Source organism: Podarcis muralis, chromosome 18 (genome assembly GCF_964188315.1).
Source record: "Podarcis muralis chromosome 18, rPodMur119.hap1.1, whole genome shotgun sequence".
Taxonomy (NCBI): Eukaryota; Metazoa; Chordata; class Lepidosauria; order Squamata; family Lacertidae; genus Podarcis; species Podarcis muralis.
In genome coordinates, this window is record NC_135672.1 from 5,635,635 (window position 1) to 5,654,635 (window position 19,001).

A 19,001-nucleotide genomic window follows, 5' to 3' on the forward strand; every position below is an offset into this window, starting at 1 on the left:
AGTGAATATACCCAGAATGGATGGAAGTACATGAAGGACCTCGTCAAATGAAGCCTCTCTGATAAGGCACCCTCTTGCCACCTTTAATGGGGAGGTGTTCAGCACCAGAGTCTGGCCCTTGTTTCTCAAGGGCTGCAATAAAAGACTTTATAATAAGAATAAGAATTATTATTTATACCCTGCCCATCTGGCTGGGATTCCCCAGTCACTCTGGGCAGCTTACAAAAGAATATGAAAAACACAATAAAACGTCAAACATTTAAAACTTCCCTAAACAGGCTTTCAGATGTCTTCTAAAAGTCAGATAGTTGTTTGTTTCCTTGACATCTGATGGGAGGGCGTTCCACAGGGCGGGCGCCACCACCGAGAAGGCCCTCTGCCTGGTTCCCTGTAATCTCACTTCTCGTAGTGAGGGAACCACCAGAAGGCCCTCGGAGCTGGACCTCAGTGTCTGGGCTAGACGATGGGGGTGGAGACGCTCCTTCAGGGTTACTGGGCCGTTTAAAGCTTTAAAGGTCAGCACCAACACTTTGAATTGTGCTCAGAAATGGATACATGAACCCAATTCCTGTTATATTTTGAATATTTTTATTTATGTTAAATATAAAGAGGCAAACATTGACCGTGGATAGAAAAGACTGTCCAGAATATATAATTTTTTACTAATAGCTTAGTCTTGTTTCTATTTAATTTAAATCCTGCCACTTCCCCAAATTCTTGAATCTTTTCTATCACTCTAGGAAGAGAAATTTTTGGATCCTCCACCGTAATTACTGGGCTGAGGCCTTTTAGGGCTTTCAAGGTCAGCACCAACACTTTAAGTTGTGCTCAGAAACACACTGGGAGCCGATGAAGATCTTTCAGGACTGGTGTTATGTGGCCTCGGCGGCCGCTCCCAGTCACCAGTCTAGCTGCCGCATTCTGGATTAGTTGTAGTTTCTGGGTCACCTTCAAAGGTAGCCCCATGTAGAGTGCATTGCAGTAGTCCAAGCACTTTCAACTGCACCCGGGCAGCGGCGGACCTGCTCTGTGTTCAGTGCCTAGTTAATTAAGCTTTAGTTTCTGTGGGGAAACTAAACTAAACCCCCAAAGAATTTTGGGAATTGTAGTTTGATAAGGGTGTGCTGAGAGTCGTTAGGAGACACACACACACCCCCGTTCCTCACAGAGCTACAATTCCCAGAGTGCTTTTACTCTTTGCAGGGAACTCTGGGAATTGTAGTAGTGTGAGGGCAATGGGCAGCAGTTGGGTGAGTGGCACCCAACGCGCACCACAGAGCAGGGGAGAATGGAAGTAGTTCTGGGCTGTTGTTTGCCTGTGTGGAGAAAAGGGAACGGGTCTACACCAGGCATGGCCGAAGTCTGTTTCTGGGGCCTAATCTGGCCCACCGGTTGATTTAATGAGGCCCCTGTGGCAGTATATGTCCTGGGGCAAAATCCTAAGAAAAGTTCAGCAACTTCAATCTTAAAAAAAAGTTCAACAACTTTGGGTTAAATCCTAAAGAAAACTCAACAACCTTGGGTTAAATCCTAAAGAAAACTCAACAACTTTGGGTTAAATCCTAAAGAAAACTCAACAACTTTGGGTTAAATCCTAAAGAAAACTCAACAACTTTGGGTTAAATCCTAAAGAAAACTCAACAATTTTGGGGTTAAATTTTTTAAAAAGCTCATCAACTTGAATCCGGGGGAAAAGCCCATCAACTTTGGGGGAAAACTGTAAGAAAAACCTCATCAACTTTGGTTGGCCCTCACGCATGTTCACTTCATCAAATCTGGCCCTCTTTGAGAAAAAGTTTGGGCACCCCTGGTCTACACAGATTTGGTGGTGACCCCACAAAAGCCCCATCCACTAAGCATCAAGGTTGCTGCTCCCTGGGGCATTTTGCCCCTTGATTTGCATAGCCACGCCCCCACAGCCTGTTTCCTTGGTCACACAAGAGTGTGACGGAACGATGAAGTGCTTCCTGGTAGCTGGTAGCATTTCTTTGCAGGAGTCTTATCAACAAGGATGGAGAAGATTGAATCTGGATTCAGTGTGAGCTTAATAGATAAGAGAACTGGACCCGAATTAGAACTGGACCCCAATGAACAAAAAGAATTTCAATGGGGATAAATGTAATGTTCTACACTAAGGAATGTTAGGATCCCCAACTCTCGATTAGGACCCTGGCAGAGACACATGCCTGACTGGTCGATCGGGAGCTTCAAAAGCTTTCTTCTGCCCGAACATCACAGCAACTGTGCCATCATCACACTTACAGATCCGCAGAGTATTTCGCAGTTGCATAACAGAACTCAGTAGCTCAGCATTTTGGCTAATCTACTTTATTTACATATAAACACACACGGAGCACTGCAACATGGCTCCCTCTCTCTCTAGCACCAGACAGCAAAGAGAAAAAGAACAAAGGGCAATAGTCCCACTTCACGGAACACAGTAACACAAACATCCTGTCTCCATCACTTCCCACTCTGTGGAATGAAAACACACACCGTCATGTGATAGACAACAATCCCATGACTGCAATCACAGAGCAGGAATCTTAACAAGGGAGAACAAATCTAAGCGTGCTGCGCTAATATAAGATGGGGGACACCTGGCATACTAGCAGTGCATGTGAAAAGGATCTATGGGTTTTAGTAGATCACAGACTTAACATGAGCCTACAGGGTGATGCAGCAGCAAAAAAGGGTAACGCTATTCTAGGCTGCATCAACAGAAGTCTAGTGTCCAGATCAAGGGACATAGTCCCGTTCTGTTCTTCCTTGGTCAGACCACACCTGGAATACGGTGTCCAATTCTGGGCACCGCAATTTAAGAAGAATGTTGACAAGCTGGAAGGTGTGCAGAGGAGGGAAACCAAGATGATTAAAGCTATGGAAACTAAGCCTTATGAGGAGTGGTTGAAAGATCTGGGTATGCTTAGCCTGGAGAAGAGGAGACTGAGAGGAGATATGAGAGCCACCTTCAAATATCTCAAGGGCTGTCACATGGAAGATGGAGCAAGCTTGTTTTCTCCTGCTCTGGAGGGCAGGACTCGAACCCATGGCTTCAAGTTACAAGAAAGAAGATTCCAACTAAACATCAGGAAAAACTGGCAGTATGAGCTGTCCAACAATGGAACGGACCCCCACGAGAGGTGGTGGACTCTCCTTCCTTGGAGGTTCTTAATCAGAGGTTGGATGGCCATGTGTCATGGATGCTTTAGCTGAGATTTCTGCATTGCAGGCGGGGTTGGACTAGATGACCCTTGGTGTCCCTTCCAACTCTAGGATTCTGTGAGCAACTGCAGGTTCAGGAGATTCAAGCATAGCCCCGCGGACTGCCTTTTGAAGGAGTGGGGGGCTCTATATCAGTGTTTCCCAACCTTTTTTGGGCAAAGGCACACTTGTTTCATGAAAAAAATATCGAGGCACACCACCATTACAGCCCCGTGACGTCAGCGCGCAGCGTCACGCCGGGAGGGACGCACGAAAGTGTAATAGGAACAAATAAAGAGCCTATGATTTATTGGGGGGAAAGAATACGGGCATTCATTCCGAAGCTCTCTGCTGATCTCATCAAGCAGCTACACCTTGCCCTCAGGCTGCTGGCACTGAGGTCAGGACACGGCCTGCGCTGGGGCTCCCAACAGTGTGTAACAGCCAATGCCACCCCAAAACAGCCAATGCTATTTTATTTCATTTATATCAGGGGTAGGCAACCTAAGGCCCGTGGGCCGGATGCAGCCCAATTGCCTTCTAAATCTGGCCCGCGGATGGTCCAGGAATCAGTGTGTTTTTATTTATAATGCATTTCTGGGTTATTTGCGGGGCATAGGAATTTGTTCAAACCCCCCCCCCCCAAAAAAAAAAATATATTCTGGCACACATCTTCTGAGGGATGGTGGCCAGGCCCATGGCTGAAAAAGGTTGATGACCCCCAATTTAAATCCTACCTTTACCCCAAGGAGCTAAATGAGACATGCATAGCTTTCACCCTCAACCCACTTCTAAAAACCCTGTGATGTAGGTTAGATGCCAAGCTCAAGGTCACTCAGAGAGCTGCCTGGCTGAGTAGGGATTTGAACCGTGGTCTCCTCAGCCCAAATCTCCACCCCACACTGGCTCTTTGCCCAGACCAACAGTATTGCCGGCTGGGGCTTCCTGGCAGAGGCCAAGGCCTCATTCAGCAGAATGGTCAGAAGGACACTCCACATCCGGTGGCATTTTTAAGTGTGTGTATTTATATGTATATGTATATGCACACACACACACACCATCTCAAGAGCAGCCTCGCCCCAATTAAGTCTCTGCAGCCCAAAAACTTAAGGCACCAAGTTCATAAAAGCTCTATTTTTATTTTTAAAGGTAGTTAGAAGGTACAGCGCCCACGTAGCAGCCCCTGTGTGGAGAGCCGGGTCCAGGCTGGCAAAATAAAGCCACAGCGGAAGCCCCGGGAGTGGAGGCACCCAGCGCTGCCATCCTGGGCGGAGGGGTGGGGGCTCCCGGATGTCGGTTGCGGGCGGCCGCCGTGTGCGACGGAACCTGGCTCGGGCTGAGGGTCGGTTGGGGAACGAGGCTCCTGGCGCGGGAGATTCTCCTCCCCCCCCGCGTACTCACCGTGAGGCAACGCCTCCCCGCACTCGAATTGGACCTGGAAGCGGAGCGGGTGGCCGAAGGGGCTCAGGTTCTCCAGCAACGAAACTCCTCTTTTCCCCCCGCCCGCCTTGCCTGCTTCCTTCTCCCTCTCAAGCCCAAACGCCGAAAGCCCACTCCCCACGCGCCGCCGGCTTAACGACGGAACGGCGGAGCCACCAATCCCCGCGCGGCGATCGGAGACGCCGCAGCCAACCCCCGAGCTTCGCGCCTCGGCTCCCCCGCCTACTCCTCGCGCGCGGCCACGCCCACCGCTCCCTCCGCCAATCCGCCTTCCCGACTCTGTCCCTGGCGGGAGCTAAATCTAAACAATAAGCTTCCCCCGCCCCAGCCCCACGCCTGGCGGTGGGGGAATAAATTTTTCCCCCTTTATTCCCCCCCGCCAATTTTTCCCGCGGCACACCAGGCAAGGTCTCACGGCACACTAGTGTGCCGCGGAACACCGGTTGGGAAACACTGCTCTATATAATGGTTTCGTACTCCTGCCGCAGGGATTCGATATAGATCTCCTCGTGTTCCCAGTAGAAGAAAGCATGCTGGTTCTCTGGGCGCTGGTTGAGAGAAATCTTCTTATCGGAAGCCCTCGTCGCTCTCTCAACTGCAGGAAATGAGGGGGGAAACACTCAGCTTCTCTCTCTTAAGAGGCGGAAGATAGAGAGGTGTGCGCTGCCTGGATTTTTTGGAATTCAGAAGTGCTTGTCCAAAGCAAGCCATGTTTTGCATGTGCTATGTAGAGTAAGGTAAAGGGACCCCTGACCATTAGGTCCAGTCGTGGCCGACTCTGGGGTTGCGGTGCTCATCTCGATTTATTGGCCAAGGGAGCCGGCGTACAGCTTCCGGGTCATATGGCCAGCAGGACTAAGCCGCTTCTGGCGAACCAGAGCAGCGCACGGAAACGCCGTTTACCTTCCCGCTGGAGCGGTACCTATTTATCTACTTGCACTTTGACGTGCTTTCAAACTGCTAGGTTGGCAGGAGCAGGGACCGAGCAACGGGAGCTCACCCCGTCGTGGGGATTCGAACCGCTGACCTTCTGATCGGCAAGTCCTAGGCTCTGTGGTTTAACCCACAGTGCCACCCACGTCCCTCTCACTATGTAGAGTAGCCCCACTGAAATACATGGATATAACTAGCTTAGGTCTATTAATTTAAATGGGTTCTACTTTGAGTAGAACTTAGTTGGATGCAGCAGCATGATGATGATGATGATTTTATGAAGATCACCCGCTCTGAGACCCCACAGCTAATTCTCCCCTGACCTCCTCGCTGGCCCAAGTAGGACCAATTCAGCCAGCTAGCCCTGGGGACTATCTAATGCTTATTAGATGGATTTTCCCCAAATTGATTTCTGAACTTTGAAATTTTACTGTTATTCATGTTTTTATACTGTAGTTTATGCTGCTTCTACAATTAAGTGTTTTAAATTTGTTGTTAGCCGTCCTGAGCCCGGTTTCATGAACCGGGAAGGGCAGGGTATAAATAAAAATGTATTATTATTATTATTATTATTATTATTATTATTATTATTATTAAAGTTATCATTTGAAATAGCCAAACTGAAATACACCCTTTGTTTGAAATGCTGAAAACGTCTCTGAATTTTGCAGCCCGCTTCGCCTTACCTTGCCCATGGTTGGTAAAGATCCAGAAAGGGGTCTTACACTGCAATGCAGGCCACGGGGGCGGGTGTGTTTAAAAAGTACCTGTTTCGGTCTCGACCGTCCTCCCAAAGAGGAAGATGGTTGCTGCCATCATCGCGGCCAAAGTCAAAACCATCAGAAGGATGGCCCACCAGCGTGTCTGTGGAGAGAAGGGGCACTGATTAGTCAGTAGGTCGTGGTTTCCAAATCCAGATGGTCGTGTTCTCCCAGCCAGGGTGAAAATCTTAAATTGGGTGTCAGAGGCGGGTTCCCCACACCTAACTGGAGATAGATTGAATCCGAAGACTAAAGGATGCCCTCCATCACTGAACCACAGCCAGGAGGGGACTCTGATTTTCATAAGCCTTCTTTCTTGCTATGGGTCTGGGCATGGGTCTTTGCCGTCATCTCCCTCCCGTGTTGCAGGGGGGTTGGGCTGGATGACCCTTAGGGGTCCCTTCCAATTCTATTGTGCTGGTCCCGTGGGTTGCCCAAGAGGCGAGGTCCAAGTCCGGTCCGTGGTCAAAGGTGCAGCGTGAAGGCAGTCCGTAGTAGCTGAAGCTGGGTGCAGGGCAGGGAGTCAGGTGAAGTCAGGAACAGGCTTGCAAGCAGGGAGCCAGGGCAGGTCATGAGCTCAGGCAGGAAAGCAGGACAGGATTCAGGCAGGAACTAGCAACTTCGGACTGGGGCTGGCCAGCTTTTATCTGCCCCGAGGCATAGGGCAGCCCCGATCCTCAGGTGACTCGCATCTCCTGGCCTGGAGGCGAGCCCTCCTCCTGCGGGAACTTAGTTCCCTCCGCCTCTCTGCCCTGAGCCTCTGCAGCTCAGGAGAGGCTGGAGGGTTCCCAGACCCAGAGGCAACCTCACCTTCCCCTGACAGGGCTGAGAGTGGAGCACTTGCAGGCAATGGGTCCTTCATCTCCTCAGGAGCCAGAGCAGACTCAGCTGGTGCCGGCACCTGAGGACCCAGCACAGGTGAGGACCCTTCAGGCTCATGACCCAGCCCCGGCTCAGCTGGTTCTGGAGGCGGGGAATCCTGTGCAGGCTGGGATCCCTCGGGTTCAGCATCCGAGTCCAAATCCCAGGCCATCACATCTATAATTGTATGGAGATACTGGAGACTCTTGAGAGTCCCATGGACTGCAAGAAGATCAAACCTCTCCATTCTGAAGGAAATCAGCCCTGAGTGCTCACTGGAAGGACAGATCCTGAAGCTGAGGCTCCAAGACTTTGGCCACCTCATGAGAAGAGAAGACTCCCTGGAAAAGACCCTGATGCTGGGAAAGATGGAGGGCACAAGGAGAAGGGGACGACAGAGGACGAGATGGTGGGACAGTGTTCTCGAAGCTACCAGCATGAGTTTGACCAAACTGCGGGAGGCAGTGGAAGACAGGAGGGCCTGGCGTGCTCTGGTCCAGGGGGTCACAAAGAGTCGGACACGACTAAACGACAACAACAACTGAAGACTGAACCTGGGACACTTCCTGCATAGATTTGTAGAGTTGCGAGGGACCCTGAGGGACATCTGGTCCAGCCCCTTGCCCAACGTGGGGCTCGAACCCACGACCCAGAGATTCAGAGTCCCACCCTCTACCGACTGAGCTATCTTCTCACCTTCATCCAGGTGGCGACGTCTTCCATCTCGATGAAGTCCAGGATGAAGTTTTTCACCCGTGCGACGGGCCCGTCCTCATCGACGAATCGGCAGATGTGGAATTTGTCGCAGTAGCCGGCCTTGCCCCCACACGGCGAACCCGGGATCAGTGGGATTTCGGAGCCGTTGAAGAAACGGCCCCAGGCGGCAGAGGCAGTGCTGGCGCACGTGTCGGCTCTCCCTGGCAGAAGTGGTTTAGGAAAAGAGAGTTAGCCAAGACCAGCAAGGCTCAGGGGCAGCCAATTTCAATTTTCCTTTTCTCGCCTGCCTGCATTCAGCTCCTTGGAGGCTGTTCAATAAATTAGAGCTGAATAGACTCAGAAGTCGTGTTGGAAATATTTTGAATCAATAAAAACTGGGCAGGGGCAGTTGTCCTCTGTGTAGATTTTACATGTTCTATCAGAGATGGGGACCCCTTCATGGATCACTGCCTTGCCATGGCAAAGGGGCTTGAATAACTCAGAGAAGCTATGAACTATGCTGAGCAGGGCACCCAAGATGGACAGGTCATAGTGGAGAGTTTTGACCAAACGTGATCCACCTGGAGGAGGAACCAGCAAGCCACTCCAGTATCCCTGCCAAGAAAACTCCATGGACAAAGACAACAGGCATATAAAAGTTATGACTCTGGAAGATGAGCCCCTCAGACCGGCGTCCAAAGACTGAGGGCACAAGGAGAAGGGGTCGGCAGAGGACGAGATGGTTGGATAGTGTTCTCGAAGCTACCAGCATGAGTTTGACCAAACTGCGGGAGGCAGTGGAAGACAGGAGTGCCTGGCGTGCTCTGGTCCATGGGGTCACGAAGAGTTGGACACGACTAAACGACTAAACGACAACAACAACAACAATCAGAGATGGGGAACTGTCAGGAGTGAGCCACCATGCAAGTGGGAATTAACTGTTTATTAGCAAAAGCACGATCTGCACAGGGGTGTCAGGCCTAATGAGCACAGCAACTCATCTTCTGGCAGGTCTTGCCCCCATGGATCAGTTGCCAAGACTGAAGGCTCCCACCTTCCCACAGCTCCCTAAGTTCCCTCCTCTCTAGAGTTTTTCCCAGCAATCTGAGACTACGCCTGCATGAAGCTAACTTCTCTTCCGCTCTTTTCATGCCTCTCCTGATTCTGTGAGTCCAGGGGGAAGAAGAGCTGGTTGCAGCAGAAGGAGAAGACACCCGTGGCTGCAGCTGGACTCTTCTCTGCCTCTTGGCCTCCCACCTCTCTTGCTTCAGCCTCCAATTTGGTTCGAATCCCCGCGACAGGGTTACTCAGTCCCTGCTCCTGCCCACCTAGCAGTTCGAAAGCATGTCAAAGTGCAAGTAGATAAATAGGTACCACTCCGGCGGGAAGGTAAACGGCGTTTCCGTGCGCTGCTCTGGTTCGCCAGAAGCGGCTTAGTCCTGCTGGCCACATGACCCGGAAGCTGTATGCTGGCTCCCTCAGGCAATAAAGCGAGATGAGTGCCGCAACGCCCCCCCCCCCACTTCTTTGTAATAAGAGATGCTTGTAGAGTTTGGTTTTTGCAACAGTATCACCACCATAATACATTTGCTTGATTTTTTTTTTTTTTTAAATGAATTAGGACCTGGAAGCTGGCAGCAGAGCTGGCACCTCTCTCTCAGGGAATCGGTGACGCAATCGCACTGCTCCAATTCGTGCCGCGTGCAGAGGGAGCCCACACAGAGCTTGAAAGAGACAGAGGAAGGAAGGCTCTCAGCTCCCAGTATTTGGCAGAGTGCCCCAGGAAATTGGAGGTATCCCCCAGGACGTCACGGCCAATGGCCAATAGCCTCCAACTCTGTGAAAACTCACCCCGTTCAGACACACCCGGGACCGCATGCCGCAGAGGGTGAAGTTTGCTTTCGGAAGGGGTGGCGGGCACTTTGCTGCTGCCCCAGAGCAGGTGCTTTCTGAAGCGCAGTCGGTCTCCACCTGGCATCGCTCCCCTCGGGGTTTGGGGGCACATTTGTGACTGCAGCAGAGTCCCTGGCTAGGACTTAAAAAACAGCAACACACATACACGAAAGAACCATCCAATATGCTCTGCAAAATCCTCAACTGGACCACTCTGCGGACTTATTATTTCCACTCTAATGACATTCTCCTGGTATGCCCCGTGGAGGACCTTAAGGTCCACAAATGACAACACTTTGGAGGCCCCAGGTCGCAAGGTGGTTAGATTGGTCTCAACTATAGTTCCAGGGCCTTTTCAGTTCTGGCCCCGACTTGGTGGAACGCTCTGTCACAACAGACCAGGGCCCTGCGGGACTTGACATCTTTCCTCAGGGCCTGCAAGACAGAGCTGTTCCGCCTGGCCTTTGGTTTGGACTCAGTCTGACCCTTATGTTTCCCTCCCCTTATGGTTTTGACTTTTAAAATGAGGCTGGATTTTAAATTGCACTTTTACCTGTATTTTAAATTGTTTTTTGTTTTTCTTTTTTTCTTATTACGTTTTTACTGAAATTTTATTGGTGTTTGCCGCCCTGAGCCCGGCTCTGGCCGGGGACAGTGGGGTATAAATAAAATGTATTATTATTATTATTATTATTATTATTATTATTATTATTATTACAGTGGTGCCTCGCTGTAAGCGGCTTAGCAGCTTAGCGGATCAACTGTTAAGCGGCTTAGCGGATCAGTTGATAAGCGGCTTAGCGATCAGCTGTTAAGCGGCTTAGCGGCTTAGCGGATCAGCTGTTAAGCGGCTTAGCGGATCAGCGGATCAGCTGATAAGCGGCTTAGCGGCTTGGGAAAAAGGGGGGGGGAGGAAAAAACCCCTGCAGGAACTCGCAAGACAGTTTCGTCTTGCGAAGCAAGCTCATAGGAAATTCGTTTTGCGAAGCACCTCCAAAACGGAAAACCCTTTCGTCTAGCGGGTTTTCCGTCTTGCGAGGCATTCGTCTTGCGAGGGCACCACTGTATTATTATTATTATTATTATTATTATTATTATTATTATTATTATTGCTGTTCAAATGGAGTTCATATGAAGCCCATTTCAAGCTCCTCTCCGGAGAATGGAAGTTGGGGAGAGGGGAGGAGGAAGCAGAAAGCAGAGCCAGTACTCTTAGCTATGGAAGTTCTCTTGCAAAACTACAAATCTAAGGTAGGTGAGGAAACTGATGATCTATTAGGCTCCTTCTTTAGCTACGTAGAGGGCAATTAACCCCAGAAATCTGGAGCAGCAAGGCATGAACTGGTGCAAAATGTACCGTATTTTTCGCTCCATAGGACGCACTTTTTTCCCTCTTAAAAACTAAGGGGGGAAGTCTGTGTGTCCTATGGAGCGAATGCAGGGGGGGCAGGCAGGAAAAGCCCCCAAGAGCCGCACACAAGCTTCGCGCGGCTCTTGCGGGCTTTTCCCCAGGAGGGAGAAGGGACTGGCGCGGCCAGTCAGTCCCTTCTCCCTCCTCGTAGAAAAGCCTGCAGGAGCCGCTCGCTCTTTAAAGGGTGCGCGGCTCCTATGGGCTTTTGCGGGAGGTGGGGGTATTGCCATAGCCGCACGCAGCCTCTCCAGCCAGGAGAGACTGCGCAAGCCTAAAGAAGCTCAATTCAATTCAAAATCCTTTATTAGGCATAGCACACCACACATTATCAAACAAACATCATATACAGACTGTATAAAATACGGGCTCAACGAACACAATTTATCCTAGTCCTATTCTTAACTCCAAGAAATAAATCGATGTACATAGATAATATAATACAACACAGCAACATCACCTACCATTAAGAACCACTAAGTCTCTTTGTCATGGCCCATTCTTTCTTCATGGACAGCACTTAAAAATTCAGCCACTATTAAAGTAATATGATCATCGCTGTCCGCCAGCAGGTCCTGAACAGTTGGTTGTGTAAAAAACTGTCTATTAAATTTTAGGGCCTCAAATAATTGTCTTCTGGCATAACTGCCAAAATCACAGGAAAAGAATATATGCTCTAGAGTATCGGGTTCCTGTTTTCTGCATTTGCAGAGACGCTCTGATTCTGGGATAGCTAAGTATCTTCCTCTCACTACTGCCGAGGGAAACATGTTAAATCTGGCCAACATAAACAGCCTACACAATTCATGATCCATCCTGCTCGCTGCCTTGGCTTCTTTAGCCACGCTTCTTTAGCCGCACTGGAGAGGTTTAGTTCCCGGCTGTAGAAGTTGCGCGGCTATGGCAGAAGCCAAGGCAGGCAGTGGGCTTCTTTGCTCTTTGGGGCTGGGGGGGGGGGACGACCCAGGCTTCCCCCGCAGCCCCGAGAAGCTCTGGGATATTTTTTTTCTTGATTTCCCCCTCTAAAAACTAGGTGCGTCTTGTGGTCCGGTGCGTCCTATAGAGCAAAAAATACGGTAACTTATAGGGAGTTGGATTTGTAGGATGCTGACATAGATAATCTGCTGGAACCCACCTCCCAAAAATTAATGGGTCTATGACACACACACACCACTGTGACCCTGGGCAACGACACCCCTGCGTGGATGTTTGTGTGTCATACTTGAATCAGAAAACCCAAAACAATGTAGAGATAGAGCACCCGAGGAAAGTAAAGGTAAAGGTAAAGGTACCCCTGCCCGTACGGGCCAGTCTTGACAGACTCTAGGGTTGTGCGCTCATCTCACTCTACAGGCCGGGAGCCAGCGCTGTCCGCAGACACTTCCGGGTCACGTGGCCAGCGTGACAAGCTGCATCTGGCGAGCCAGAGCCGCACACGGAAACGCCGTTTACCTCCCCGCTAGTAAGCGGTCCCTATTTATCTACTTGCACTTAGGGATGCTTTCAAACTGCTAGTTTGGCAGGCGCTGGGACCGAACGATGGGAGCGCACCCCACCGCGGGGATTCGAACCGCCGACCTGAAGATCGGCAAGTCCTAGGCACTGAGGTTTTACCCACAGCACCACCCGCGTCCCGCACCCAAGGAAAAGGATTGTGCTAAACTTCCCTCTCCTGCCATTCTCGTTTTTTCAGGATGGGATGAGTTCTTGACAAGCCGGAGGATTAAAAAAAACATTCAACGCCTTTGTCATCCCCACATGTAATGGACAGCCCAGAATTTCCACCAAACCATAGAGGAAAATGAACCTATAATCCAATGTGTGTTCACACCCAGGAGTATCTCTGTCTGCTTTCAAATTGATCTACCTATTCAACCTTAAGGCCCGAAACATTCCCTTTAAAAAACAAAATAAAGAGAGCTGAATTTCTCAGGGTGCAGCACCCAGAGCCTAAGAGGAGGAGGCAACACAACCAGAGGCCTTTTTCCCCCGGAATAACAGGTCTTGAATTGCTCAAGAAAGATATAAAGGTATTTTTGTATGCCACAACCGCTGCTTGAATTTTGATGGACTTTATGGAGCTAGCTGAGGGACGCGGGTGGCGCTGTGGGTTAAACCACAGAGCCTAGGACTTGCCGATCAGAAGGTTGGCGGTTCGAATCCCTGTGACGGGGTGAGCTCCTGTTGCTCGGTCCCAGCTCCTGCCAACCTAGCAGTTCGAAAGCACGTCAAAGTGCAAGTAGATAAATAGGTACCGCTGCGGCGGGAAGGTAAACGGTGTTTCCGTGCGCTGCTCTGGTTCGCCAGAAGTGGCTTAGTCATGCTGGCCACATGACCCGGAAGCTCTACGCCGTCTCCCTTGACCAATAAAGCGAGATGAGCGCCGCAACCCCAGAGTCGGCCACGACTGGACCTAATGGTCAGGGGTCCCTTTACCTTTACTATGGAGCTAGCTGACCTTACCGGTAGGATCCGCGACCAGAAAGAAGAGGAATATCAAGAAGATTGGAAGAAATTTAAAGACTATTTTAATAAATGTTGTAATGTTAAAAACTAGAAGTTACTTGAAAGTACCAAACAGGCCTAGGATTAAATTAGGAGTTAGTTAAAGAAATGAGATTTAGAAGGTCAAGAAAAGTTAAGAAATCTGATTATAAATGGAATATTGTTTTTTGAATAATGATATTGGAAAACCGTTACATTCAGATACAAGGAAATTCAGATGGGAGGGACTAGAGGAAGTCAAATAATATGTTTAAGAGATTGGAAGTTTAATTAATTAATTAATCTGTGTTGTTTATGTGTTTGTTGTTATATTTTTTGTTTTTATTCGTCTTACTAGTTTTGTTTGTTTTTTTAATTTTTGTGTTACTTGTTTTACAGTATGTGTCATATTTGTATGAAACTTAATAAAAATTATTGGGGGGGGGGGAATAAGAGGAAGAGGCAAAACAGGGCAAAGGAACAGATGAGCATAGCTGTCAACTTACAGATTTGAAAATAAGGGACCAGCAGCCAAAATAAGGGATTTTCCAGGCACAGGTATGTTCAGCTTCTGAGCCCCTCCAAGCCAAAGGCAGAAAGCCCAGCCAGCAGCCAAACGAAGCCTCAAGCGGTGGTTCCCACAGCGCAGCAACCCGGCAAAGGGGACGCAGCAAGGAAAACCACCGCCACCTCTCCGCTGGGAAGCGCTGAGCAAAGGCGAGTCCCCAGGCAAAGCAGCCGATTTGATCGGCACAAGGCATGCAAGCTCCACCCCCCAGTCGTTCTTAGACTCCTTATTGGGTGAGCAACGCAGCCAAGCAACACAGTTGGAGCCTCCCTCCTCCCTGGCCGGCAGGGAGGGAGGGAGAGGAGCTGCTTCCTTTGAAACCCGGGAAATTTAAGGGACATCATCAATAAGGGACAGCAGCGGGACGCAGAGCTGGGATAAGGGACTTTCCCGCCAAATAAGGGACGGTTGACAGCTATGCAGATGAGCTTGTGGAGTACGGAGAGAGGATGGAGGAGAGATTTAACGGTGAGGACTATAAGCACAAATTTGTGAAAGCAGAGGGCAAAGCGAGCCACATGTCCCCACCATTACCTGCACAGAGCTCCCGGTTTCAACCGGCAACGGATCCCGCTGGGCTCTGCCGCACCATAGCAGCAGGGGTCTGTGGCATCATTGCCAACGTCACATTCCTCTCCTGGGTCCATAATCCGGTTCCCGCAGATGGGACGGTCTGTTTCTGGAAGGAAAATGCCAAAGGAGAGGTTGTGGGGAAAAGATGCGGTTCTGGGATATATCCAGCCTCATGTAACCAACGTGCTTAATCCTAATTAATGCATGAAGGGGTTAAGACCATAGAGTAAGCTGTCCTGCCAGGCTTAGCTAGGTCACACACCCCTCGAGAGCCAGCGTGGTGTAGTGGTTAAGAGCAGTGGACTTGTAATCTGGTGAACTGGGTTCGCTTCCCCGCTCCTCCACCTGCAGCTGCTGGGTGACCTTGGGCCAGTCACACTTCTCTGAAGTCTCTCAGCCCCACTCACCTCACAGAGTGTTTGTTGTGGGGCAGGAAGGGAAAGGAGAATGTTAGCCGCTTTGAGACTCCTTAGGGTAGTGATAAAGCGGGATATCAAATCCAAACTCTTCTACTCTTCTTCTCACTTTGCCAAACTCTTTGTTCTCCAGCTTCCACCATGTGAACCCTACCAATAAGGGGTCTAAGCTGAGGGCTCTAACCACCTGGCTTTAGCAAGCCATCTTTGTGTTTTTATACATATGATTTAGAAACATTTTACCATTTTGGGAACCTAAGTTAAACTGCCTGCGTTTTTTTGCTGCTGCTATATGGAAAAACACGTGAATCTGACCTTTGGAAAGTTTGTAAGTAAACCATTTGTAACTTACCAAAAGTGGTTTCTTTCTATGGTAAAGGAAGGAGAGGAACTTTGAGAGGGGATATTTTAAAGGTCTAACAACCTATATTTCCACAATTTACTTTGCTGCATATTTTAAATCTCTGCTGGAGCTCTCTCACAAAAGAAAACTTGCCCCAAACCTGGATATCCAGAGAATTCTCCTTTTATTTTACCATAATCTGTAGTATTTTTACTTTTAACCAAATATAAACTAACACATTGGCTCTCACATTGCCTGATTTCTTAGGATTCATCCACACTTTTGCTTGACCCATATTCTGGTTGGATTGTGTCCCGATTAATTCCCAGGGGTCCGAGAGCTTTTCTTTTCGTTTCACAGCTGTGCCTTGCGAAAATCGGATCGTACCTGCAGAACTGGATCTTATAGGATGTGCAGGAAATCCAAAGAGATATAGAATCATAGAGTTGCAAGAGACCCCCAAAGGGCATCTAATCCAACCTCCTGCTATGCTGGAAAAGATATTGTTTACTGAGCTTCTCAGTAAGTCCTACTCAGAGTAGACCCATTGAAGTCAATGGGCGTGGCTAACTGAAGTTTGGTCATTTCGTTGGGCCTACTCTGAGTAGGGCTTTAGTTCAATATAATGCTGTGTGCTTTTCCAGCTGCACTGGCTCCCGGTGGAGTACAGGGTCAGATTTAAGGTGCTGGTTTAGACTTTTAAAGCCCTTCACGGCCTGGGACCCTCGTACCTACGGGACCGCCTCTCCCGGTATGCCCCACGGAGAACCTCAAGGTCCATAAATAGTAACACCCTAGAGGTCCCGGGCCCTAAGGAAGTTAGATTACCCTCAACCAGAAGCAGGACCTTTTCAGCACTGGCTCCGGCCTGGTGGAACTGATTTCTTTCCGCAGGGCCTGCAAGACAGAGTTGTTCCACCTGGCCTTTGGCTTGGAGCCAATTTGATTCCCTCCCCCTCTTTCTTTTTTCCTTTCCTTCTCCTCCTGCGATGAGGCTACATTTTAATATTTTAATGTTTCAATATTTTAATGTTGTATTTTAATTTTGTTTTTAAATTGTAACCATTCAACTTGTTTTTATTATTGCTTGTAAGCCGCTCTGAGCCCAGCCTTGGCTGGGGAGGGCGGGGTATAAATAAATATTATTATTATTATTATTATTATTATTATTATTATTATTATTATTATGGAAAGCGCATCTGGAAAATTGCAATGATTTCAATGCAAAATTTTATGTGTTTAAGAAATTAATAAATCTGCAGACAGTGAAAAGTGGACTGAAGATTCTGTTGGGCCCCATGGAAGGAAAATAGCCTGATCCATCCCTTCCTACTTTTGACAGCCCTAAATAACTCATTCCCCTACCAATTCAGCCAATATAAGGCAGCGGGATTAAACAAGCACCAAAGGACAGTCAGGCTCTCTCACCAACGAAACAGCTGTCCTTCTTGAGCCTCAGGAGGTTTGCAATGTAGGCGCGGCTACAGGGGGAGAATTTGTCATTGTTGAATTCTTCCCCATCCGTGGCGTAGCTGAACATCAGGTACTTCCCCTTGGTGGTGTCGATGTGGAAACTGGAACACTCTTTGCTCTCGTCGTGCTGAAAAACAAACACCCTCTTCGCAGTAAGTTCATTGATTCCCTACTGGTGAGGCTCACCGACCTCCTGCAAAAGCAAAAATTTAACCTTTTGCTGTTAGGCAGAGATCAGAAGAAGACCTGGATGGTCGCCAGATTCTGTGTACAAATCTGTAGGCGCAGACCATCGCCCAACTCAACATAGTCTGGCATGAAAATCCCCAAACTCGGTTCCATGGGTGACTCCGAGTCAACTCCCTGGGATAGTTTATTGTTGCACATTGTTTCTAAATTTATTGTTGTACATTGTTTTAATTGTCTGTTTTAGCCATATTTGCACATCACTTTCTAATGCTGTGAGTGTCATCTACAGCGGTGCCCCGCAAGACGAATGCCTCGCAAGACGAAAAACTCGCTAGACGAAAGGGTTTTCCGTTTTTTGAGTCGTTCCGCAAGACGAATTTCCCTATGGGCTTGCTTCGCAGGACGAAACGTCTTGCGAGTTCTTGCGAGTTTGTTTCCTTTTTGAATTGTGCTCGGAAACGTACAATAAATGCATTTATTGTAGGGTTGCCACGGCGTGGAGCCTGAATCGGCAGTAAAAGGTCAGCTTGCTCTTTGCTTTTCGGATGACTCAGCATTGCCCATTCTATCTGAGCTCAGCACCCAGGACGCTGGACTCATCACGAAAGGAAACGGTGTGGGAAGCTGGCTTTGTTTCTTTGTTTTCCACGCCGGAAAAGCAACAAACTCACGTAGGCACCCAGGCTGTGTCCGAGCTCATGGGCAAGCGTGACGTGGATCATCCTCGGAGGAAGGAGCTGTCCATATTTCTGCAACGTGATCAGCCCTGTGTTCATCGAGACCTCCTTGTCTTGGAAAGTGCGCTGCTTTGAGCAGATCCCTCCAGAATCACCTGGGAGGTAGATAAAAAAAGGTAAAGGACCCCTGACCGTAAGTTCCAGTCGCAGACGACTCTGGGGTTGCGACGCTCATCTCGCTTTACTTGCCGAGGGAGCCGGCGTACGGCTCATGTGGCCAGCATGACTAAGCTGCTTCTGGCGAACCAGAGCAGCACACGGAAACATGGTTTACCTTCCCGCCGGAGCGGTACCTATTTATCTCATGGAACTTTGGAGTGTCAGGCATAGCCCTACTGGCTTTAGCCCAAACGTAGCAGAGTTTTCCTGCACAGCGAAGAAGCTAGTTGCGGCAGTAATGACAAGTCAGCTAGACTCAGAATAACTATTTACAGGATTTATTAAAAAGGAGAAAATAAAACAGCAGAGTTTCTGCATACAAGTAAAAGTAAAATAAACCCTCTCTTTCTCTCTCTCAAAACCATACACAGCACTTCTACTCCTAACAACACCTCACTTCAAACTGAGCTAGCAATCCCTTGATAACAGAGTTGAGTGCTGGTCGTTAACCAATCAGAGTGAGTAGTTTCTAGGTCAAGCAGACCTGGGCTTTCTGCCAAGAGTAAATTGACACCAGCTTGAGTTAATTGTGCGAAGCTAGAATCTGCAAGTTTCCCACGAGAACCAATTAACAGAAACTGAAACTGAACACCCCCTCACAGATTCTGCTGAACAATTAACACCAAATACACCTATGTAGGAGATCATTTTTCCAGCAAACCTAAACCCTTGCACATTCGCTTGTTCTTTATCTTTGCCAATGGTTTAGTTAACACATCTGCTACATTTTCTTCACTTGATACATAAGTACAGGTGATTATATTGTCTTGTACACAGCAACGTACATTTTGGTATTTTACAGAGATATGTTTGGAACGCGATTTGAAACCCTCTGTTTTACTTAAGGTTATACAAGCTTGATT

The 19,001-nt window shown here is 48.8% G+C and overlaps 2 protein-coding genes across 2 annotated transcripts in view; one reads left to right on the forward strand and one right to left on the reverse strand.

Annotated features, from left to right (window-relative positions):
• The window catches only part of MICOS13 (mitochondrial contact site and cristae organizing system subunit 13), a 6,749-nt gene extending 6,474 nt beyond the window's left edge, over window positions 1–275 (forward strand). Inside the window, exon 4 of the mRNA XM_028713982.2 lies at window positions 1–275. This exon is cut by the window's left edge and continues 47 nt beyond it. Within this exon, the coding sequence (XP_028569815.1) occupies window positions 1–51 (51 nt within the window). The 3' untranslated portion in view covers window positions 52–275.
• A 4,827-nt stretch (window positions 276–5,102) lies between these two features.
• The window catches only part of LOC114588574 (disintegrin and metalloproteinase domain-containing protein 10-like), a 36,079-nt gene continuing 22,180 nt past the window's right edge, over window positions 5,103–19,001 (reverse strand). The window contains exons 9-16 of the mRNA XM_028713972.2: window positions 17,914–18,074; window positions 17,009–17,180; window positions 14,783–14,927; window positions 9,747–9,930; window positions 9,520–9,619; window positions 7,896–8,116; window positions 6,345–6,441; window positions 5,103–5,239 (exon numbers count right to left, since the gene is read on the reverse strand). Of these exons, the coding sequence (XP_028569805.2) occupies window positions 5,103–5,239; window positions 6,345–6,441; window positions 7,896–8,116; window positions 9,520–9,619; window positions 9,747–9,930; window positions 14,783–14,927; window positions 17,009–17,180; window positions 17,914–18,074 (1,217 nt within the window). The remainder of the gene's footprint in view (window positions 5,240–6,344; window positions 6,442–7,895; window positions 8,117–9,519; window positions 9,620–9,746; window positions 9,931–14,782; window positions 14,928–17,008; window positions 17,181–17,913; window positions 18,075–19,001) is intronic.